Source organism: Macaca mulatta, chromosome 19, assembly GCF_049350105.2.
Source record: "Macaca mulatta isolate MMU2019108-1 chromosome 19, T2T-MMU8v2.0, whole genome shotgun sequence".
NCBI lineage: Eukaryota > Metazoa > Chordata > Mammalia > Primates > Cercopithecidae > Macaca > Macaca mulatta.
This window is the reverse complement of record NC_133424.1, coordinates 63,525,709-63,551,159: the sequence shown is the minus strand read 5'-3', so window position 1 is coordinate 63,551,159 and position 25,451 is coordinate 63,525,709. Positions and strand designations below refer to the sequence as shown.

The 25,451-nt window shown below is 45.1% G+C and overlaps 1 protein-coding gene across 7 annotated transcripts; it reads right to left on the bottom strand.

Annotated features, from left to right (window-relative positions):
* Positions 1–2,342: 2,342 nt before the first annotated feature.
* SIGLECL1 (SIGLEC family like 1) lies at positions 2,343–23,912 on the bottom strand. 7 transcript variants are annotated; one of them, XM_015124423.3, is made up of 6 exons: positions 17,180–17,838; positions 7,562–7,684; positions 6,012–6,293; positions 5,779–5,884; positions 4,135–4,291; positions 2,343–3,089 (listed from the first exon to the last, which is right to left on the bottom strand). In XM_015124423.3, the coding sequence occupies exons 2-6, from the start codon at positions 7,581–7,583 to the stop codon at positions 3,063–3,065; spliced, it is 594 nt and encodes a 197-aa protein (XP_014979909.2). In that variant the 5' UTR covers positions 7,584–7,684; positions 17,180–17,838; the 3' UTR covers positions 2,343–3,062.
* Positions 23,913–25,451: the final 1,539 nt, after the last annotated feature.

The window sequence follows — 25,451 nt, the reverse complement described above, 5'->3', positions numbered from 1 at the left end:
TGATCTCTTTCCAGTCTCATTTCCTTCTCCAGGCCCTGGTGTATGCATGAGTTGTCTTCACAGGCGATCTCTTTTCCCTCCCCCTAAATTATTGTTTCTTTTTCCATATTTACCTCCTAGTCTCAGGTTCCAAAGAGCTCCAGCCTGGTCTTAACCTCAGCACTGTCTCCTTAAAAACCGAATGTCCTCCTGAATTTTTGCATCAAGCGGGTTTGTCTGACTTCCTATTACTGTTTTCAATGACTCCAGATGCGCCCGATGAACTGACTGACACGTGGAATAACCGTGTACACAAACACGGAGTGCCTCACGGGGAAGTGACTAAGGTGGAGGAAAGCTAACGGATTCGCTGAACTGGAAGTTCCCCGAGGCCTCGCCAACCTCCTTGCACGGGGATACCAACTCCGTGAAGTCCCGCCCCGCAAGCACACGCGAGTTTGTCCAGAGCCAATCAGGGCCTGACGCTTCTCGCGGGAGCTGCTGGGACGCGCAGCCGCATAGGAGAGCGCGCGGGTCTCCAGAGCCTGAGCTAGTCAGAAGCAACCGTCGCTACTGGGTAAGCCAGCCGTTGGGAGAATCGGTTTCCTTGGGCAGGTGGTTCCAGACCCCCACCAGTCCTCTAGACTCCAAGCCAATCAGTTGCTAAGGAACATTCCTCTCTCAACCTAGTACGTGCGGGAAGTCAAGGCACTGGCTAAGGAACAAAATGCCCAGTGCTGGACCCCCGGGGCTGGTCAGAAGTCACCCTGTGTACTCCTTGTTTCCTGTCCTGCACCCGAGGCCCCTACCACCAAGAAAACAAGACACACGATGAAGCGTAGCCTCTCTATTCCCATTCCCAAACCCATCTCTGACCTATCTCCAACCCGATCCCCATCCTCTCTCCCATTCCTCTTCTACATTTTATTCTCTTCTTTCCCAGCACTGGCACTCTCCCTCTCCCCAGCCTTATCTGCCTCTCCCTCCCAAGGAGAGGATGTATCTTTAGTAGAAGCAAACACCAAACCTGTTATATAGAGGCTTCTATCCTCAACTCAAAACCTCTGCTGCACAGGATTCTCATACACCTCCACTGAATGTGATTCTCATACAATCTGCACTTTCCAGAATTACAAAGCATAAGAGGAAATAACCCTCCACAAGTGAGGACAAAACCTAGACTTCTTACTAGAGCCCTTGAAGCCCTGAAAGTTCTGGCCCTTCAGGAGCTCATCCCTCAGTCAATTCCAGTCACAGCAGCCTGCTCTGGGCTCCTGAACTCACCAAACTGCTCTCATGTCAGGGCCTAGGCTCTACTGCTCCCTCTGTCTAGCCAGCTCCTGAGAATCCTACAGGTCTCAAGACAAGTGTCACTTTCTCTGAGAGGCCTTCTCTGACTCTGTAATCCAACCTAGCTTCCTTTCCTGTGCTTTCTCATAGTATTCTATCCTTTTTTCTTTCTAGCACTTATCAACATTTTAAGCTATACACTTGTCTGCTTTTCTTCATTGTCTATCTGTGTAGACCATGACTCCATGGAGGCAGGGTCAGTGTCTTACTTCTTCCCTCATTATCTGGCACATCTGATATTTCTGTGAAATGTGAACTGTCTGTGAGAGGTGCTTATACACGTGGGGGCTAACAGAAATGTCCACCCTGAGTATAAGATGACCATCTAGTTGGTGCTACAGGGTCACTGTATTTACTCACAAATATTGCCCCAGGGAAGAGATGACCCTCTTTCGACCCACTGAACACTACTAGCATCTGGCCAGGCACGGTGGCTCACACCTGTAATCCTAGCACTTTGGGCAGCCGGGGTGGGTGGATCACCTGAGGTCAGGAGTTCAAGACCAGCCTGGCCTACATGGTGAAACCCCGTCTCTACTAAAACTATAAAAAATTAGCTGGGCATGGTGGTGCATGCCTGTAATCCCAGCTACTCGGGAGGCTGAGGCAGGAGAATCACTTGAACCCTGGAGGCGGAGGTTGCAGTGAGCCGAGATTGCACCATTGCACTCCAGCTTGGGAAACAAGAGCGAAACTCTGTCTGAAAAAAAGAAAAAAAAAATCTACTAGAAGGGAGGTTATCATCCATTCTGAGAGGAACAATACACAGCTGTGGTTCACCCTAATGCCAGAATCCCTTTCTCATTCCTTGCATGCCTGCCTTTCATTCTGGCCAAGAACTATTGCAGTAACCTCCTAACTAGCATCTTTACCTCCAGCCTTACCCGTTCTAAATATATCATATATGGGGTCAGGGTAGGGGAATGATGTTTTTGTATATATCTGGTCACTCTACTTGCTTGCTACGAACCTTACAACAGCTTATAATTAATTAAATCATTTGACAAACATTCTTGAGATCTTATTGTATTTTAGGCATCATTCTGGGTGCTGGTGATAAAAGTAGAAAACAAGGCAGAAAAAGTCCCTGTTCTCTTGGAACTTACATTCTAAGGGAGTCAGGATAAGGTCCTACAAGATAAAGCTCCAATGAATCTTGGCCTTCAGGGCCCATTGTCATGTTTTTTCTCATCTGCATCTCTGAACAGTACTTTTCACCCGCTCTCCACCCAGGTATGGGTCATGTGATGTTTAAAGGTTGGGGAATGAAAGATTTTGTCCAAAGATACACAGCTACCAAGCACTGAAGTTGGGATTCCATCCAGATATGAAGGCTTGAAAGCCTGGTGCTCTTGTAGGTGTATCTCAGGTACTGGCACACAGTAGGCGCTCAAAAGCAACTTGCTGATGGACTTGATTCACATTGTCACATATATCTTTCCTTCTTTTGACACCTTCCCAGGGTGGCACAGATTTCTTCTGGTTTAGTCAAACAACCAATTGCAAAGTTTGTCTTCAGAGGCTCTAAGACTAGGTCTGAGAGTAAACCCCTATTCAATGGAGAATGAGTGTAAGGGATGTGTGGGAACTGAGAGGGTTTTGTGAGCTCAGGAGAGTCCGGGGGCTCCAGGTTTATTACAGCCTCCAGGGTTTCTGTGGGCTCTATAAATTTTGCAGACTTTTCTAATTCCAGGGATAATGGTGACTCCAGGTATGATGCACGTTCCACAGGCTTAGCTGGCTCGTTTATCTTGCTTTTCCTGAAAGCGAGGTGCAAAATAACACAAAGAAAGAAGAATGTTGGAACAGGTCTAGAGTTGAGGTATCCAAATCTTAAAATGACACCTCTTTGTGCACAGAATTAAAGCAACATGGAGTGAGCACTGGCTTAGCCCTTCCTCACAACCCCATGGTTCGAGCCTGCAACTCGGTCTTCTCCCTCTGGCACCTCTCTGCACATCCTCAGTGCCAATAACACTGACTGTTCCTCAGACTCTTCAGGGAATCTTGCCTGACTTCCTCAGGTAGGTTTGGTCCCTCCCTCTTCTGCACCACCGCAACTCCCTGGCTCAGCATCCCCTACTGTGAAGGTGCCTTCTCCACCAGTCTAGCTGCTCTTGGAGGACAAGGCCTAGGTTTGGCCCATTTCTGAGACCCCAGTATTGCCCAGCACAAAGATTGTGGGATATTGCAGGAAATACTGGTGGAATTAACAGATGGTTTATCCACTAAAGGACACTAACTATTCATGCAGGGTGTCAGGAGGGCAGCAGGGCAATTCTGATTCTGGAGAATCATAAACGGTAAATAACAGTGAGGCCCAGCAAGTTCAGACACTGTATCTTCCAAGCCCTGCTGAGGATGTGGGGTACAGGGTGAATGAAGGAGTAACCTGGGCTTGGCCTAATCTCTAACCACTTCAGGCTGACTTGGCCTGTGGCATCTACACCAAGCTGACTGCTGCCAGCCATACACTCAGAGACCAAATCCTTTGGTTTCCACTCTGATGCTACAACTGCTATTAGGATTTTCCACAACTGCCTTTTCAGTGGGGATTCAGTGTGCTGGTGTGTGTGTGTGTAAATTGATTTTAATTGTTCTTTAAATTGTTTCTCTTAACTTTCATCCTTCTCCTCTCCGGGCCTTAGCTTCCTATTTATGAAATGACCTGAAAGCACACTCTAGTGGTACGTATCCTGCAAGACTGAAGATGGTAACACCTTCAAAACACTGTGTGCTCCCTTCCCTATGGGTCTTATTATCAGTATTCCGAGAGACCAGATTCCAGACACAATAGGTACATACCAATATGTGGCTCTCAGAAAATGTGGTGACTATGGGTTTTCCTGGTTCCTCAGGCTTCAGAGACATCGCGAGTTCTTGGCTTGCTCTGACTTTCGAGCTGTTTTTTGCTCTGATTGCTGCAGCTTTCTTCGCCTGCTTCTTTCTGATATGTTTTACTCTAAGGAAATAAGCTTTGGATTGGTTCTGGCTCTCCATCTCCCTGAATCCCGACACGGGCTCTACCTTGACCAGAACTTCTGATTTAAAGCCTCAACAACAGTACCAGCTTGCTGTATGACCTAGGGCAAGCCACACATCCTCTCTGGGAATTAGTTTCACACCCTGAATAATGGGGATACCCTGCTTATTAGGCTGTGGGGCTCAGATGAGGTCAGCTATGAAAGAGCCTTGCAACTGGCAGAGATTGTTACTGGTCTTCAAGTCCAGTTGATTATACTTTGAAAATAGCTCCTCAGTTTGCCCTGCCACCTCACTCCTCATCTTTGTCTCCCCATAGCCAGCCATGCCCAAGTCCCACCTCTCTGGCTGCCCCTCATCACGTGCCCCAGGTCAGGCCTTCTATTTCCTGCTTAGTCTGCTGTACCAGCTTCCTGCCTGGCCTTTGACCTTCTGTCTCTCACTCTCTCTAATCTGTGTCCCACCCCAAGCTCAAGCTTTCCTTCACAGCTTAGCACTCTTCCTAACAGTGCTCCGAACTGAGGATTCAGTCCAAGCTGTCTGGACAGGCTCCCCTGCCTGACTCTCTGACCTGACTTCCTGCAACTCAGCCCTTCCCACTCTATGCTTCTAGCTAATACATGCAGCTAAGTTTTAACACCCTGTAAACCAACACCAAGGACGTCTTTCAACCTCATTTTTAGCCATTACCTGGCACTCTCAATGCACCTGACATTACACAAAGACACTGGAAATGCCTCAAACATGCCTCTGGGCATCTGCATACAAAGGTTAGGTATCCCTTATCTGAAATGCTTGGGACCAGAAGTGTTTCAGATTTCAATTTTTTTTCTTTTAGATTTTGGAATATTTGTTTATACATAATGACATATCTTGGGGATAGGAGCCAAGTATAAAAACAAAAGTCAGTTATGTTTCATATACACCTTATACACATGGCCTGAAGGTAATTTTATATAATACTTAAAATTATTTTGTGCATGAAATAAAGTTTGTGTACACTGAACTATCACATGAGGTCAGGGGTGGAATTTTCTACTTGCAGCATTATGTTGGTGCCTCGAGAACTTTTGGATTTTGGAGCATTTCGGATTTTGGATTTTTGGATTAGATATTCAACCTGTACTATTAATACTTTCCACCAAGCTAATGAGTACTTAGCTCTGCAGGCCCGCCACAGCCAGCACCCCGGGGACTCACTGCTGCCTTCTCCAGGGCTGCCAAGCCCTTTCTTGGCTTTCTCCTTTATAAAATGTGTTGAAAGTGTCTGTTTTATGATACAGTTTTACGGCTCTGTGGAGTCCTCATGGTCCTGGATTGTGGTGACCATGTTTGGTCCCTCTTTCCCTCTTTAGACCCTAAGCTCCTTGAGGGGAGGGGCCCTGTCTTTGCCCTCTCTGTGCCAGGGCTGCAGCCAGGACCTGCCAGGTGGTAGGCTTGCGGGTGAATTTTAACCCTAGTACTCACATGAGAGGGAGGAGGCAGAGGAAGAGCAGCGCAATTACAACTCCCGCATAGATAGCACCCTGGATCAGCCCTTTCACGAAGGCCTGGGAAGCCAAAGAACTCTTTCCTGGAAGCAGAAAGCATGTGAGAAGTTTGGCATTGGAGCCAAAACTCTGCTCCATTCTCTAGCCCCAGTAACTGTCCCCATCCCACTTATTGTCCTCACCCAGTCACCCAGCCCCCTCCACCCTCACTTGACATCAGTAGGATGCTCAAAGCGTGGGTTCTGTTTTGGTTCTTCCCCTCACAGAGAAGTCTCATGCCCATTTCTGGCTCTTCGGTTAGGCTGATGGTGCTGTTAGCCCAGGGGCCAAGCACGGTGGAGGTCACTTGGAGGCTGCCATCCATGCCATCCACACCCACGGGGACTCCTCCCATCCACCACTGCACAGAGGGTGTGGGAATCCCATGGAAGGAACAGCTGCACTGCAGTGTCTTCTTCAAGGAGCAAGAAGAGTTGAGCAGCTTAGCAGGTACTGTGGGGAGGAAGGGTCAGGAGTCAGCAAGGCATCCTGACTTCCCTCTTCCAGTTTCTCCAGGATGCAGCCTTCTCTTTATTTGCTATTCACAAGGAGTTTCCGAAGGACTTTCTGGAAGCCCACAGGATTCAGGCCTCACAGACTAGTTCCCCTCTATCTTCTCCCCTCATCTGGCCTGAACCTGATCGCTAGACCTTCTTGAGGGGTGGCCAGTACATTTTCTGAGGCTCTACATTGTGATCCCTCACCTACCCCACAAGGCTAGATGTCCAAGCCAGAGCTCCTACTCTGCTTCTCTTCTTCCCACCCGCAATGTTCCTCTTAGGGTCTATGATCAGTTCTCCCTCCATCACTTACCGTCTGGATGCTGCTGGGCAAGTCACTCTTATCATTGCTGTTTCCTAGCCTGAAAAATTGGGATATTTGCTGAACCTATCTCATATTATCATTGTTATAAGAATGAATACCCCAAGATTTGTAGTGCACCCAGCTCGGTGCGTAGTGAAGTGTTACCCATTCAATAAATAGAACACCTTTCTCAATTTCCTTCTTCCCGGTCCCAAGTGGCCTTTGGTGGAATATTCACTGGAAGCCAAGAGTACTATGGTATCTTCTGTGTAAGAATGTTGGAAACTGCCTCGCTTTACTTAGAATAGGTAGGACATGGTGGCCATTTGATGAATATCATGGATTAGGAAGGAACGGTCACATCCATCAAGGTCTCCAATAATGAGGAATCTGTCTTCAGCGTTGACACACACTTTTTCATTGAAGTTTTTTGAGGTTACTGGAAGAAAGGGGTAATTTTCCCCTAACCAGTAGCTCCTGATCTTGGTCTCTTCACATGAGTCACTTGCGGGGTGCTGTTGAGGAATTTGTGGGGGACTCTCATGCACGGCTCCCTCTATGGCTGTCCTCTGAATTGTCTTTTCCATCTGGCAAAGTGTGCCCATGGAAACGCTGAAAAACTTAACTTCAGGGCTTCCAGTAATGTCTGAAACAGCTCTTAGTGCTCTCATGCCTTCATAGCACCCGTACCCTCAATCCCTCTCCCTTGCCCAATTTGCTATTTGCTTCAGACACCCCAGTCCTGTCAAAATCTGACACACAGAAGATGTCTAATTCACATTGATTATTTGGTACTTATGCCCGTTATGTTCTCTTTCTCTGTGCCTCCATAGTCCATCCTCTGCCCCCGCCAACACCCAGGCCCTGGAGTCTTGGCTTCCAAACACCCCTCCAGTGCTGCTTCTCACCTTACTTACCCAGCTGTAGCAGTGGAAGCATCACTTGCAGCAGCAACAGTTCTCAGGAATAGCAGAAGCTCTTTACTACGCTGCCTCTGACATCAGAACCATATGGTTCAGAAGGAGTGAGGTGATGGGTAACTGAAAGAGGATGTGGGGATAGGGAGAGCAGAAAGTATCTTTAGCCAAGTCAGGGGCTTCTGTCTCTGGTCAATATGAAGGCCTGTTCACCTGGAGAAGCAGGAATTATATGGGATGAGATGCTCATGAGCATGTAGGGACAGTGAGGCAACTAAGATAGTCTGTGAAGCCTCAGTGTCATGTCTCCTTAATTCTTTGTTTTATTTATTCATTTATGCGTTTACTTTTATTTATTTATTTATTTACTTATTTATTTATTTATGTATTTTTTTATTTGACAGAGTCTCACTGTGTCACCCAGGCTGGAGTGCAGTGGTGTGATCTCAGCTCACTGCAAGCTCTGCCTCCCGGGTTCACGCCATTCTCCTGCCTCAGCCTCCCGAGTAGCTGGGACTACAGGCGCCCGCCACCATGCCTGGCTAATTTTTTGTATTTTTAGTAGAGATGGGGTTTCACCATGTTACCCAGGATGGTCTCGATCTCCTGATCTCGTGATCCACCCGCCTTGGCCTCCCAAAGTGCTGGGATTACAGGCATGAGCCACCGCGCCCAGTCTATTCTTTGTTTTATTTTTGTTTCTTGAGACAGAATCTTACTCTGTCGCCCAGGCTGGAGTGCATTGGCTCGATCTCGGCTCACTGCAACCTCCGTCTCCCATGTTCAAGCGACTCTTCTGCCTTAGCCTCCCGAGTAGCTGGAATTGCAGGTATTCACCACCATGGCCAGTTAATTTCTGTATTTTTAGTAGAGATGAGATTTCTCCATGTTGGCCAGGCTGGTCTCAAACACCTGACCCACCTTGGCCTCCCAAAGTGCTGAGATTACAGGCATAAACCACCATGCCCGGCTTGTTTTTGTTTTTGAGACAGGGCCTTTCTGTCTCTCTGTCACCCAGTCTGGAGTGTAGTGGTGTGATCACTTAAGATAGAAAAGTGTTGACATTTTTGGCACAATGTTCCTGTTTATATCCCATGTAGATATTTATTTAATAAATTTGTTCTCAGTAAATTTCTATTAAAAAAAGAGACAGCACGGGACCCTGTCTCAAAAAACAATGGCCAATTCCAATTCCTACTGGATATCATGACTTAAAAAGCCATAGTAATTCCAGCCTGGGCAACATGGTAAAACCTCGTTTCTACAAAAAATACAAAAATTATCTGGGTGTGGTGGTATGCACCTGTAGTCCAAGCTACTTGAGAGGTTAAGGTGGGAGGATCACCTGAGGTGGGGAGGTCAAGGCTGCAGTCAGCCGTGATCACGCCACTGCACTGTAGCTTGGGCAACAGAGTAAGACTCTATCTCAAAATAAGTAAGTAAGTAAATAAAATACATACATACATAGTAATTCAGAGAGTATTGTATTGACACGAGGATAAATAAAAATATCAGTGGGACAAGCTATATGGTTGAGAAAAATACCTATACATACATGATCACTTGGTTTAGGATAAATACGGCACTGCACAGAAGTTGTTGAAGGACTCTCTTTTGAATAAATTGTGTCAGAATAACTGGATAGCCATACAGTGAAAGGAAATAAGACCTCTACCTCATGTCATACATAAAAATAACTTCTAGGGACATTGGGACACTGTTCTAGAACTGTGCTGTACGAAGAAATATAATGTGAACTATAAATGTGGACTACATGTATAATTTAAAATTTTCTAGTAGCCACATTAAAAAAGAAGAAATGGTTAAAAATAATTTTAAGATGTTTCATTTAACCTAGTGAAAGAAACCTAGGTTATTCACTAGGTTATTCATATTGCACCTAACCAAATATTTCAACATGCAATCAACACACAATTGAAAGATTTGGTACATTCTTTTTTTTTTTTTTTTTTTTTTGAGACGGAGTCTCGCTCTGTCGCCCAGGCTGGAGTGCAGTGGCACGATCTCGGCTCACTGCAAGCTCCACCTCCTGGGTTCACGCCATTCTCCCGCCTCAGCCTCCGAGTAGCTGGGACTGCAGGCGCCCGCCACCACGCCCGGCTAGTTTTTTGTATTTTTAGTAGAGACGGGGTTTCACCATGTTAGCCAGGATGGTCTCGATCTCCTGACCTCGTGATCCACCCGCCTCGGCCTCCCAAAGTGCTGGGATTACAGGCTTGAGCCACCGCGCCCGGCCAAGATTTGGTACATTCTTTACACACTCTTCAAAGCCTTGTATATATTTTACACTTACAGCACACTTCAATTCAGACTAGCCACAATATAAGGGCTCAATAGCCATATGTAGTTAGTAGCTACCGTATTGGTCAGCGGAATTCTTGAATACAACATAGGAGAGTATCTTGGTAAGTTTTAGGTAAGCAAAGATTTCTTTAAAAGGGCCACAAAGCACTAGCTATGAGGAAATATGGATAAAATAGACTATAACAGAATTAATTTCTGCATTAAAAGACACCATTAAGAGAGGACAAATGCAAGTTACAGGGCTGGAGAAGACACTTGCAACACATACAACATGCTTGCATCCAGAATATAGCAAGGATAAAGAGGGTAATGAATGGTGTAGTACATGAGTGGAGTGTTTGGGGTGTTGTTAATGTTCTATTTCTTGACCTCAATGATGGTTACACTGGCCTGCTCCCTTTGTGATAATCTGATTGTATGCTTACTATCTGTAGTAATACTTCTCTGTATAAATTGTACTTTGATTTAAAAGCTTGTTTGAAAATAAAGACAGAGAAACAAACAGAAAGGATACAAAAGGGAATATAGAACAGTTGGGACAAGTAGAGATCATGTACCTAGATGTTAGATTTAAATTCCAATACATCAATGATTTAACTAAATATAAATGGCTTAAAATTATCCAGTTATGAATCTAAGATCACCATATTGGAAAAAAGAACCAAAGCCAAACTCTATGCTGTTTACAAAAGACACAACCAAAGCATAAATGTAAAGGACAGTTAAAAACCAAAGAATGAAAACATATACCAAGCAAATACCAACCAGAAAACCAGGTAATGTAGACATACCTACATTAACATCCCACAAAGCAGACTTTAAGCAAGAGGCATTACCAAAGATAGAATGGCATATCTCCTAATGATAAGAGGACATTAACAGGAATAAAGTATACATTTAACATTTGTGTTTGCCTACTAACATAGTCCAAAAATATATAAAGCAAAAAAAATCTACAAAAATAAAAAGAGAAACAGATATCCACAATACTAGTGTGGCATTTTAATCACTTTTCTCTCAGAAACTGATAGAACAAACAGACTATTGGAATATATAAGGATTTCAACAACTTCATCAGCAAATTTGACCCAAAATATATAGAGAATACTGCATTCAATAACTGCACAATACAATTTCTTTGTAAGCACACAGAGAACATTTACAGAAATTGACCATAGCTGGATCATAAGACAAACCTTAACAAAATTTCCATGAAAATATTTAAAATCTCATTAATAACCAGCAAAATGTCTGTTAAAACCATGAGATACCAGTACATATCTAGCTGGATATTTTAAAAGACTGACAGTATATCAAGTCTTGGTGAGAATGTGGTACTCAACTTTCACACACTATTGATGGAAATATAAATCAGGGCAACAAAGTTATCAAAGTAGAAGATACACATACTCTATGACCCCCAAATTCCACTCCCAGATATATAGTTTATAGAAATGTTTGTGCATATGTATGCCAAAAAATCATGCAAAAATGTTTACAGTGGTATTATTTAAAAATAGCTAAAACGTTAAACAATCCAAATGCCAGTAAACACAGAATTTTAAAAAATGAGATACTACACAGCATCAAAAACCTATGAGCTAATGCTAGATGCAACAACATGGCCCATTCTTACAAATAAAATATTGAATTAACAAAGCCAGACACAAATGAGTAATAATGTATGGCAGCATTTCTTTAAAATTTGGAAAAAACTGGGCAAAATCAAGTGTTTAAGAACACAGGCACAAGTAGTAAAAATCCTTTAAAAGTTGCCAAGAAATGTCCAGCATAAAAGGTAGGATATTAATTGCCTTTGCGGGAGGAAGGAGGTCTGTTTCTCTTTTTACTTTATTATTTGTAGGGGGTATGAACAGGTCTTTTGAGATACTGGCTATAGTGAATTCCATAAGGCTGTACCCTATATAGGCGTCCTTTTAATAGTACAGTTTTCCATTGCCCATCTGCCTGACCATATGGCCAGGCCATTGGCCACTGCCCATGAATTGGTAAAAACCCAAACATAGAGGCAATTCAGCCCACTGAAGTGACTTGTTTTTACCTTCCTCAATACGAGTGTCAGTCTTCCAAACAGGATGCTGTTAATTCACTTTGGAATTGCCATCCATAAATCAAACAGCTCTTAGTTGGTCAGTGGAGACCTATTAATAGACATCATCCAAGTAATAATAGGATCTAGCAGCTCTTCAGTAGGGAAAAAGAGGCCACCTGTTCATAAACATAATGAGCACCTCCTTGCATTTCTCTGGTAGCATGTTCCTGTATCAACAATTTCCATTTTATTATGAGACTCTTTTGGGCATGGCCTTTCTTATCACAGTGTTTTTCCAACATTACAAACACATCATGAGTATTTCAGGTGTCAGGATTATTATGTCCTTCCATGACAGGGCAGACTCAAAGCCCAGTAGACTAGTTGTCTGTCAAACGGAAATTTTCTGGCCCCAAATCCCAGCATTCACCACTGGGTGGTGCTCACTGGCCTTAGCTCCAGTCTGCCTAAATAAACCAAACATTAAGCTTCTAACATGTTTTGTCCACCAGATACCCTGTACTGTTTCAAATGAACAATTAGTGTGGGCTTAGGCAATCTTATTGGTTCCTATTTAGCATATTCAATCAATATTGGTTGAAGGGAAGATTTACATGCCTTCTGTTTTATAATAGTATGTAGGGGAGCTCTTCCCTAGTTGGACACAATATCCTTTCTCATAATACATTTAGATAAATACATTCACATAATACATTCACACAGTCTGTCCAAACATTCCAATTTTCATCCAAAGTTTCACCTGAATCTCGTCCACTTTTGCAATCCTGTGTCTTCGCAATCTAACCATAGATGCTATTAGAATTTCACCAACCTTTTTGGAATCACAGTGTATAAGGCTCCCACATGAGTCCCAGAAATATCTCTTATCCACCCCCTGACTATTTTACCGCTAATGTGCCTATGACTTTGGGTCCTCAGTTAGGGGTCAGGCCAAGCAACCCAGGCCCTTTTGTCATTTATCTTGATTAGATCACATGTTCATCCCCTCAGATCTGAGGTCAGATTTCTCATTGTCATGTTTGCCTTCTGGCTTTTAAAATTCCTCCAAACTAGGGTAAATATAGCAAACTTGATGGGGGCCCTTCGACACTGGAGGGCCAGTCTGGGTTCTCACTGCTCCACCTATTTTCTAAGAGTGCTCCATTGAGACCTTTGTTTTAACTCCCTCAATGTCTGCTTAACTCATCTCATTTCTTAATAACTGTTTCAAGATTTCCACCCTCTTGGAAATGTTCATCTTTTCTCACTCTCTGGTGAATCACTCTCATTTTCTTTGCCATCTGTCATTTCAGCCTAACTTTGCCCTTTAGCAGTAGCCCCGAGGCTAGCAGCTGTAGCTCAACTGGGCCAGCATCAGGATCCGCCTCAGCCACTTTCATTTTAACCATTACAGATAAAAATAGCCAAGGGAGCCGGGCGCGGTGGCTCACGCCTGTAATCCCAGCACTTTGGGAGGCCGAGGCGGGTGGATCACGAGGTCAGGAGATCAAGACTATCCTGGCTAACACGGTGAAACCCCGTCTCTACTAAAAATACAAAAAACTAGCCGGGCGTGGTGGCGGGCGCCTGTAGTCTCAGCCACTTGGGAGGCTGAGGCGGGAGAATGGCGTGAACCCGGGAGGCGGAGCTTGCAGTGAGCCGAGATCACGCCACTGCACTCCAGCCTGGGAGACACAGCGAGACTCCGTCTCAAAAAAAAAAAAAAAAAAAAAAAAATAGCCAAGGGATTGTCTATTTGGTTTGTTTCCTTATGCATCCAGTGGGTCAGTTTCTTAGGGGTTGGATGCATTGTATTGAAAAAGCAGTGGTAACTTTTAACTCCTGTAACTGTTTGCAGAACAGCTGCATTTCTCTATGCACGGTAACTGCAGGACAGTCCAGGAATCAAAGGCTCATCATCTTGACTTCACATCCTTCCTCTTCTCAAACCATATGTTTCAGTGAGTCAGGGCTGTTCTGGTGAATCCCATTTCTGATACAACTGAAAAGTTAGGGAATGGTCCACAAGATCCCCTCATTTCTGACACCAACTGAAGATATCAAGGATCCCTGATTACCCTCATTTCTCAAATCATTTGCAGGTTTTTGGAGCCCCAAGACTATCCTTAGGTTTGGTAATTCACTAGAAGTACTCACAGAATTCACTGAAAGTTGTTACACTTATGATTACTGTTTACTACAACTAAAGGAAAGAGATTAAAATCAGCCAAGGGAAGACACACAGGGCAGAGTCCTGAAGTCCCCCACACAAAGCTTCTAGTTGTCCTCTCCCTGTGGCGTCATGGACAGCGTAACTTAATTTGCCTATTCCGGCAAAATTATCTTTTCGTTTTTATCATTGAATAATATTCCATTGTATGGATATACAACATTTTGTTTATCCATTCATCAGTTGATGGCATTTGGGTTGTTTCTACTATTTGGCTACTGTGAATCAATCCTTTTTTTTTTTTTTTAAAGAGATGGAGTCTCAACCCTGTCACCCTGGCACCCTGGCTGGTGTGCAGTGGTACAATCACAGCTCCCTACAGCCTCGAACTCCTGGGTTCAAGTAGTCCTCCTACATCAGTCTCTTGAGTAGCTGGGACTTTAAGGGCTCACCAATAGACCCAGTTAATTTAAAAAATTATTTTCTGTAGAGAGAGAGTCGAGTCTTGCTATATTGCCCAGGCTGGTTCTGAACTCCTGGGCTCAAGCAATTCTCCCACGTTAGCCTCCCAAAGTGCTAGGATTACAGGCATGAGCCACTATGCCCTGCTGTGAATCAATTCTGATTTGACTGAATCATGCTATGACTACTAACTACTTTTTTGGTTAACATCTAATGAGAAACTATGGTTACCATTTACAACTCTAGAGACATAGAAATTTTATCTAACTTTTATATTAGTCTCAAGAACGCTGTGAGGTACATCTCATTATCGACACGTCAAAAAGGAAGGCAGAGCTCCACAAAAGCACTATGACTGCCCCCAAGATATGCAGCCATTAGGCTGATAGATTTCAGACTCAACCTTTGACTACCAATGTGGTGTCTTTTTCATGATTCTATTTTGCCTTAAAAACTGCTGTATAAGCATGGTGAAGTTCATTCTCCTCTCCAAGTCCATTTCCTCATGAATAAAATATAAGAATAAATCAGCTAGCCCTGATGTGACACACAGTATACTTAGATTTTTCCTGGAAGTGGACCAAAAGTCAGAAGACCTAATTTTTGTCGCTACTTTCTGGGTGATTCTGGGTAAGTCACTTCCCTCACTCAGCCTGCTTCAGAGACTAAAAACACTCATAAATGAGTTTTGTTTGGCCCACAAATGTTTACTTTTTAAAATTAACTTTTAAAATGAGATAACATTTAATAAGCAGGGCACTTCACAAAAAATTCAAACAACCGGCTTCTCTCTCTCTCTTCTTTTAAATTCAAGTCAAATTGCCTAGATACGAAGGTTAGCTGTTTTATAGTGTGCAAGTGGCTTTACCTCTCTCTAGGCCTATTTGCTCATTTTAAAAACATGGATAATAATATCACTCATGTTAGAGTTGTTGTTAAGATTAAATGAGTCAGTAGAACAGAACCTCACATTTGGTAAGCACTCAAAATATGTTCTTTACTATGTATTAGGTTCCCTGCTTGGCTCCTATCAGCATTTGACTTGGAACCACTTTTTCATTTTTTTTAAATACAGGGTCTGGAGTGCAGTGGCACTAACACGGCTCCCTGCAGCCTCAACTTTCCAGGCTCAAGTGATCCTCCCACTTCAGCCTCCAGAGTAGCTGGGACTATAGGCACAAACCACCATGTTCAGCTAATTAAAATTTTTTTTTGTAGAGACAGAGTCTCACTATGTTACCTAGGCTGGTCTTACAAACTCCTGGACTCAAGCAATCTTCTCACCTCAGCCTCCCAAAGTGCTGGGAGTACAGCCATGAGCCAACACACTCAGCCTGGGACCACTCTTGACCACCCCTAATCCCTTCCCAGAGTTCTGGAACCAGCCCTCTCCTTTCCTATTCCATATTTCTACATGTTTTACAGGACCTCTCTGAGTGGTCTGTGCTCCCAACCCTTAGCTTCCAGACTGACTGCCCTTTTTCCTTCTCACATAAAAAAGATGTTGCCCAGGTTTCCAGGTCGTTAAATGCCTCTCTCCTTCACGCCACATATCCACTTTCTTTCTGCATTGTCAATTTTTTTTTCCTTCTCCTTTCTCCCATTTAAAAGCCCATGTTAGATGGTCGGAATGAGCCTTGCCTAGGTCCTGGCCCAGGATTTGCCAGTAAAGCACTGAATAACTGTGGTCAAGTATTTTACCCTCCTCTTATTTCCTCATGTGTAACATGAGTGGGTTTTACTGCTGGACATGTAATGATCCATTTAACTACAAAATTCTGATTTCTTCTTTCTTCTCTCCATCGGCTTTAGGGCATACATGTGATGACTCCTCATGTACCCATTATATTTTCCTTTCGTTTCTTTTTTTTTTTTTTTTTTTGAGACAGAGTCTCGCTGTGTTGCCCAGGCTGGAGTGCAGTGGCATGATCTTGGCTCACTGCAACCTCTGCCTCCGGGGTTCAAGTGATTCTCTTGCTTCAACCTCCCGAGTAGCTGGGACTACAGGCATGGGCCACCACACCCGTCTAATTTTTGTATTTTTAGAAGAAACGGGGTTTCACCATGTTGGCCAGGCTGATCTCCAACTCCTGACCTCAAGTGATCCCCCGGCCTCGGCCTCCCATAGTGCTAGGATTACAGATGAGAGCCACTGCGCCCAGCCTATTTTCTTTGACCATCGCGTCTCTCAATTTTCCTTCTGTCTCTTGTTCCAAAGGGCTCCAGGATATTCTCTGTTCTCAGCACACTTCCGTCTGTGTATTTCCTTAGCAGGGTGTGAGTGATGCAAAGGTGTTCGGCTTTCTAAGGGAAGGGCTGACTTACTAATGACTGACCTATTTATGGCGAGGGAAACGATTTTCTAGGGAAACCAGGATGATTACCAACGAAACCGATAGACACACACGGGATAACTGTGTGATTAATGACTGGGTGCCTTGCAGGGGTGTAACTTACCAAGAGACGGACTTAACAGGAATCTAATTAAACAATGAACAGGGCAGGCTCTGAAGGGAGTGGATTTTCTCATGAACTGATTTTCAAAGGGACTAACCATCGACTCATAAGGGCACTGACCTGATTGTGAACCCACAGGCCGTTTGCTTACCTTCTTGGTAGACGGATGGCGCCCCAGCTGCCCTCGGGCTGACCAGGTGACTGACGTGGTGGAGGCTGAGGAACGCGGTCACTGGCTCCTGGCGAGCTCCCTGACTATGCTTAATCTCACCGCCTGACTGATCCAGATTTGGCCTCTGTCTGTTCAAAGGGCTCTCAGGGGCCTCACTGGCACGAGAGCCGCCCTGGTGGCCTAACCGACCTGTGGCTGCCCCACGGCCCAAGGATCCGCTGACTGATGCTGACTGGAAGCCCAGTTAGTGCAGGTTCAATGAAGGAACCCAACAACCGCCAACAACTGCCAGGGACCCAACAACCGCCAGAACCCAACAACGGCCAGGGACGGCCTTGTGCGACTAGGGATCCTCAGAGATAGCGGCGTGAGGGGCGTGATAGTCGGCTGCACAGAGAGAGCGGCCTGAGACGCTGCATAGCAGCCACAGGACTTGCTAGCTCACATCCTTAGGTGAGTGCATCCACCCCACAGCCAATCAGTGGCTGCATGGGCTCACTTTACAGCCAATCAGAGGCTGCATGAGCTTATTTTACAGCCAATCAATGAGGCAGAAGAAGCATTGCCTCCACAGGCTTGTGCCTCTGGGAGCTGATGCACAGCTGCCAGAGTCAATCAGGAACTGCAACTGCAACTCCCGCCTCCAACCTTTGTGCCCAGTTGGATCTTGAGGGCTTGAGCCAATCCGCAGCCGGGGGCAGTGCCAGGGTAGTTGTGGGTGCCAATTTTCTTCTTAGCAAGGCCTTTCCAGCCCATGCTGATGAAACCACGCTCCTCTCCAACCCTGAGGACTCCGTTCCTGTTGTTTAACCCTATTTATTTTTTTCTCACACTTTATCCGTCACGCACTTTTTTACCCATTACGCTTTCAAAATGACAGAGGCATTTGAGGTAGAGCAACTCCATCTTGAATAGGAGCTGGGTAAAATGAGCCTGAGACCTATTGGGCTGCATTCCCAGAGGTCTAAGGCATTCTAAGTTACAGGATGATATAGGCGATCAGCACAAGATACAGGTCATAAAGACCTTGCTGATAAAACAGGTTGCAGTAAAGAAGCCAGCCAAGGCTGGGTGCGGTGACTCACGCCTGTAATCCCAACACTTTGGGAGGCCGACGCAGGCGGATCACCTGAGGTCAGGGGTTTGAGAACAGCCTGCTAACACGGCGAAACCCTGTCTATTAAAAATACAAAAATTAGCTGGGCGTGGTGACAGGCACCTGTAACCCCAGCTACTTGGGAGGCTGAGGCAGGAAAATCACTTGACCCCGTGAGGTGGAGGTTGCAGTGAGCCGAGATCGCACCACTGCACTCCAGTCTGGGCAACAGAGTGTGACTCTGTTTCAAAAGGAAAAAAAAAGAAGCCAGCCAAACACCACCAAAACCAAAATGACAACGAGAGTGACCTCTGGTCATCCTCACTGCTACACTCCTACCAACACCCTGACGCTTCACAAATGCCATGGCAACGTCAGGAAGTTACCTTATATGGTCTAAAAAGGGGAGGCATGAATAATTCACCCCTTGTTTAGCATGTCATCAAGAAATAACCATAAAAATGGGCAACTGGCAGCCCTCTGGGCTGCTCTGTCTATGGAGTAATCATTCTTTTATTCTTTTACTTTCTTAATAAACTTGCTTTCACGTTACTCTATGAAATAGCCCTGAATTCTTTCTTGCGTGAGCTCCAAGAACCCTCTCTTGGGGTCTGGATCAGAACCCCTTTCTGTAACAAAAACACTCTTTGCTAAATATCATTTGCTAATGATACTTTGGTTTATGGTTTTGTAGCAGGACGAGCTGCAGACAAAACTCCTCAGACGCCGAGTTACAAAGGAAGGGGTTTATTCGGGCCGGGGCATCGGCAAGACTTCTGTCTCAAGAGCTGAGCCCCCCGAGTGAGCAATTCCTGTCCCTTTTAAGGGCTCACAACTCTAGGGGGGTGCATGTGAGAGAGTCATGATTGATTGAGCAAGCATGGGGTACGTGACTGGGGGCTGCATGCACTGGTAATTAGATCGGAACAAAACAAGATAGGGATTTTCACAGTGTATTTCCATACAATGTCTGTAATCTATAGATAACATAACCGATTAGGTCAGGGGTCGATCTTTAACTACGAGGCCCAGGGTGTGGTGCCGGGTGTGGTGCCGGGCTGTCTGCTTGTGAATTTCATTTCTGCCTTTTAGTTTTTACTTCTTCTTTCTTTGGAGGCAGAAACTGGGCATAAGATGATATGAGGGGTGGTCTCCTCCCTTAGTTTGACTGTGCCACTAGAATAGAAGCTCACTTTTTGGTTTTATTTTGTGGTACATAGGAGACCTCCACTGCCTATTACAACAGTCACCACCTCCCTGTTGCAGTAGTTCCCCTTCCACTCCTGCAAAGGTTCTTCTCCCTTTATTGGAAAAATTGTTTTGGATAAAATCTTGCTTTATTTATGTGCTTTTTTTTTTTTTTTTTTATGTGACAGACTGAAGGATGATGTTCACCCTCCAGGGCCTTACCGCATGGTCCTTGCAGAGCAGGCCCCAGATAGACTTCCCAAGAGGGTACCTGACTTTGTTCCCTTTACCGTAGCTGTGGCAGACTGACTGCTATCACCCAAACATCTGCCAGGCCCTCTTCTACCTCCTTGCTTTGTAACTGAAATTATCAATACTTAAACTGTAATGCCCAGACCGTTTGTTCCCCAAAGAAGACCACCAGAGTCCAGAGTCAAAGCCAAGCGGCAAGGATCTTTTACTGCAAGTTCGAACTTGGTCCCTCCATTCCACAGCATACAAGAGGGCCCCGAACAATGCGAGTGCTTGCCTTTTATAGCCCGATGTAAATAAGATACGTAAAGTTACAGAGGAATAAGGGAATTCTTTTGGTTACAGCACTACAATTGGTTTACATTTTAAGTTATACATTTAGTAGTTTTTCTATTGGTTCCCGCGCTTTCAGTAAAACCTCAAACACTGTGTCCTTATCGGGGATTTTCCAGGTGGTGTTTGTCAGGAAATTGAGAGATATATGGTGGGATATGTTTGTACTGGGCTCAGGAAGTTGAGAGATATATGGTGTTTGTACTGGGCTCAGGAAGTTGAGAGATATATGGTGTTTGTACTGGGCTCAGGAAGTTGAGAGATATATGGTGTTTGTACTGGGCTCAGGAAGTTGAGAGATATATGGTGGGATGTGTTTGTACTGGGCCTGTTTGTGTTGAGCCCGGGGCTGAGGAATGTGCCTGATTTCTTTCAAAACTGCTTTTCTTCTCTTCTCTGCTTGGCCGGCTCTTGCTTTCCCTTCAAGGTGCAGTTAGAAAGGAGCTTCCTCTGAGAAGCCTTTTCTAACTTCTTTCCCATCCCGGAAAGCTCTTGCCCTTGGGTCCCCAGACCCTAGGCCATAATTATCCTCATAATTTATATCCCTTGCCATCTTTATAGGAACCTTATCATACTGTGTTTTAGTAAGTTACCTATTTCTGTCCCTTTCCCAAACCTTACCCCATGAACTTGAGCTCTCCCAATTATCAAAATAACTAATTGGGAAGCCATTAGGCTGAGATGGCTCCAAGACCTTGGTTTCCAAGTAAGCAAATTGGAACCTAACTCGAAGTGAATGGTCGTATCCTAGAAAAATGAAACTTAGGCTTAACCAATCGAAACTGCCTACTAACCTCTGAGTAGATACTTTACCAATCAGAAACCGCCAGTTGACCTCTAATTACAAACTTTAAGGCTACTGTTCTCCTTCAACCAGGTGAAACTATTTTCTTCGTTTTGATTTCAGGAACACCTTATAAAAGTTTTCCTTGTGTGCCCACTAGGTGGTCTGGCACTTCTAGGTTCATGAATGTCAGCTCCAATAAGCTCTTTAAAATTTTAATATGCCCGAGTTTATCTTTTCATATGAGCCAGGGACTGTATCTTCTTCCTTTTGATATTCCTGGGGGCACTGAAGCAGCTAGGTTGCCTGGGGTATAAACCTGGGGTTCCGCTGGCACATGCCAGGGAAATTTAGGACATGGAAACGCACGAGGATTTTAGGAGTGGAGGTTTAATAGGTAGAAGAGAAAAGAAAGAGAAACTGCTTCCTCTATAGAGGAAGGGGTCTTGGAACGGAGAAAAAGACTACCTGGTGGTGAACACTGCGAATTTTTTTTTTTTTTTTTTTTTTTTGAGACGGAGTCTCACTCTGTCCCCAGGCTGGAGTGCAGAGGCCGGATCTCAGCTCACTGCAAGCTCCGCCTCCAGGGTTTATGCCATTCTCCTGCCTCAGCCTCCCGAGTAGCTGGGACTACAGGCGCCCGCCACCTCGCCCGGCTAGTTTTTTGTATTTTTTAGTAGAGACGGGGTTTCACCGTGTTAGCCAGGATGGTCTCGATCTCCTGACCTCGTGATCCGCCCGTCTCGGCCTCCCAAAGTGCTGGGATTACAGGCTTGAGCCATCACGCCCGTCCCAATGCTACGAATTTTATAGTCCGGTTTGAGGAGGTGGCGTCTGATTCATATAAGGCTCATAGATTGGTTTGATCAGGTATAATGTTCACATATCGCACAAGGAAGGATGGTATACCCACCCTAATCTTTTTATGCAAATGGCCTTTCCAGTTGATTGGTGCCATCTTGTCTGCTCCTTACAGCACACGTGTCTGACAGAGAAGGGAGCGGCCATCTTGAAAATGTCTAGTTCTTAGTTCCTGCCCTCATTCACTCAGGTAAGCTCCCAGCTTGCAGGTTGCTCTTTGTTAGAAAGAGATTTCTAACAAAACTGATTTGGGGCTGTGATCCGTGGCTCACGCCTATAATCCCAACACTTTGGGAGGCGTAGGCGGGTGGATCACCTGAGGTCAGGAGTTCGAGACCAGCCTGATCAACAAGGTGAAACCCCGTCTCTACTAAAAATACAAAAATTAGCCGGGCGTGGTGGCAGGCGCCTGCAGTCCCAGCTACTTGGGAGGCTGAGACAGGAGAATTGCTTGAACCCGGAAGGCAGAGATTGCAGTGAGCCAAGATCATGCCAGTGCATTCCAGCCTGGACTGTGGAGCCAGATTCCATCTCAAAGAAGAAGAAGAAGAAGAAGAAGGAGAAGGAGAAGGAGAAGGAGAAATTGGCAGTTTCTTTTCTTGAAAAGAAGAAGAAGAAGAAGAAGAAGAAGAAGAAGAAGAAGAAGAAGAAGAAGAAGAAGAAGAAGAAATTGGCAGTTTCTTTTCTTGAAAAGAAGAACTAGAGAAAGTTCATTTTGTTCAAGTATCTACGTGAATACAGAGGAGGAGGGCTGTAATTCAGTGTTTCTCAATTGGGTGCTTTTTTGTGCCCTGATAGACAGCTGAAAATGTCTGGAGTCCTTTTTGGTTGTCAAAACTGGGCTAGGGGAGCTACTGACATCTTGTGTGTACAACCTACAACCCAGAGATGCTGCTCAACATCTCACAATGCACTCTTGTTCCCAGACCAAACCAAGGGTCAGGGAACAAGTGTTCTCTTAGCCCAATGACAAGATACAGGTGAACTGGGATTTCTGTAACTGGGTACAGGGAGAAGACCTGGAAAATATTGCCCGACCAACTCAAAATTACAAAGTTTTCCAGAGCTCCTGTACCTTGTAAGCTATTTGTCTACAGGTAAGTGTGCATTCATCTAAAGACGTAAGCGATTAACTTATTCCAATCCATAACTAAGATCTCAGTCCTGAAGATCTTCCTGTGGAGCCTCAGTAAATTTACTTAATCTAAATGTAGCAGGACGAGCCGCTGACAAAACCTCTCAGACACCGAGTGGTAGAAGGAAGGGCTTTATTCAGCTGGGAGCATCGGCAAGCTACTGCCTTAAAATCCGAGCTCTCCGCGTGCACAATTTCTGTCCCTTTTAAGGGCTCACAACACTGAAGATTTTACATGAAAGGGTCATGATTGATTTGAACAAGCAGGGGGTATGTGACAGGGGCTGCATGCACCGGTGGTCAGAGTGAAACAGAACAGGGCAGGGCAGGGAGTTTCACAATGTTCTTCCATACAATGTCAGGAACATCGGTTTCTAAGTCATGAGTTGATTTTTAACTACTGGGTTTAGGCCAGGCAGACCTGGGCCTGGTTTCGGGCCTGGCACTGGGCTGCCTGTCTTTGGTTTTACTTCATTGTTTTTTCTTAAAACAGGTACTGAGTATAAAACAATATGAGAGGGTCTCTGTCTTTCCTCATAAATGGGTCCAGGTGCTGGGGTGATTACCCTTATCTTGTCTCCTGCTAAATCATGGAGGTTTGGGGAATTCCTTCAGACCCCCCAATAAACTCATTTGTGGAGGCTTGAGGAGTTTCTTCAGACCTCCAATAAAACTTGTTTAATCCTAAACAGGTCCTGTCAAGAATTCCTTCATTATCTTGTCATGCTCAAGGCCCAGAAAAGGCCTGGGCAAAACTCTTCGTGGGCTTTTGTTACATTCCAGCCTTTGTGTGAGGGCACTGGCTCTGTCAGCTTTTAATATTTAACTTAACCACTCAATCAGTGCTGAGACAGTTGTTATGGAGGCCTGCCTGTTCAGCCATTAGGGAGACGTGGCCTGCCACACCCTCCCCTAACCACCACCACCAAAGAATTATTCAGCCCCAAATGCCAGATTATGAATAGCGTTGAGGTTGTGAGGCAGGGTAAGTAAGGTTAGGAGGCCATACTGACTTGTCTTCTTATGCGAAGCCCCGTGGATCCCTTTCCAAGCAGGTTCCTTTGACTTGCACCCTAGTGAGTCGGGACCTAACTCTTTTGCAAGATAAACAGTCCTACAGGATACCAGCAGACCACCAGATGGTTGCAAGTTCCTGTTACTCAATATGGCCTGAGAAAGAGAACAAAAGCTACTTATTCACGATGTAGTTTCCCCAATCTCCAGCCAATCAACACCAAAACCCAAGAAGCTGAGAGCTGCAAATTCCTGCCGTGGGGAAGCTGGGAACTTCTCCAGGGTCCTGCATGTGCAGCTAGGCTCAAGGTTTAGCTTATAGTGACCTTTTCCTCATTTTAATAGTAGAAAACGCACCCCTACATGGAGATTTTATATGCTAATAACACATGCAGTGCGTGTTAGAGCGCATAGATGCTGAGTGCTTACTTTTCATGCTTGACTCGCCAATATTTTATGAATGTGTATGTATAGCTCCCGTAAAAGGAATTACCTTGAGATGCCAGAGGCTGTCTCTACCTCCCTCTGCCTCTCAGGGTGTACTTTCGCTTTGCAATAAACTTCTTTGCCTACTCTTACTTTGGATTCCCTCTCAAATTCTTTTGTGCCACAAAGTCTAGAACCTGAACTGACGTACCGATAACAGTTGATAAACTCTGCTCTAATCCAAGCTGTGGGAAAGTATAGGGGCTGGGAGAGGGGAGAGGGTAGGCAATGCAGCTTACCTGAGGAGGTGATGTTTGAACCAGCTCTCAAAGGATGAGTGTGTGCTGCAAAGGAGGAGGGCAGGGGACAATATTGCAATGAGACAGAACCACATGTATGAAGCATGGAGAGGCACAGAGGGACACGCGATCTCTAGGCTGAGATGTGTGAGGGATGGTGGCTGACGGTGAGATTGTAAAAAGTTTTTTTTTTTTTTTTTGAGAAAGAGTCTTGCTCTGTCACCCAGGCTGGAGTGCAGTGGTGTGATCTCAGCTCACTGCAACCCCTGCCTCCCAGGTTCAAGCGATTCTCCTGCCTCAGCCTCCCAAGTAGCTGGGACGACAGGTGCAAGCCACCATGCCTGGCTAATTTTTGTATTTTTAGTAGAGACAGGGTTTCACCATGTTGGCCAGAGTGGTCTCAAACTCTTGACCTTATGATCTGCCTGCGTCAGCCTCCCAAAGTGCTGGGATTACAGGTGTGAGCCACGGCACCCAGCCTTTTTTTTTTTTTTTTTTTTTGACAAGGTCTCACTCTATTACCTAGGCTGGAGTACAGTGGCATGATCTAGCTCACTATAACCTTGAACCCCTGGGCTCAGAGGATCCTCCCACCTCAGCCTCCCAAGTAGCTGGGACTATAAGCGCATGCCACCACACCTAATTGTTCTTTGCTTTTGTAGAAACAGGGTCTCTCTATGTTGTCCAGGTTGGTGTTAACTCCTGGCCTCAAGCAATCCTCCTGCCTCAGCCTCCCAAAGTGCTGGGATTACAGGCATGAGCCACTGTTCCTGGCCTGAGAAAAGTCTTGAATAACTCTCACTTAGAGTCAGAACGTCATCTTGAGGCAAAGGGGCAGGTGTGGGAGGATATTTAGAAAGAGA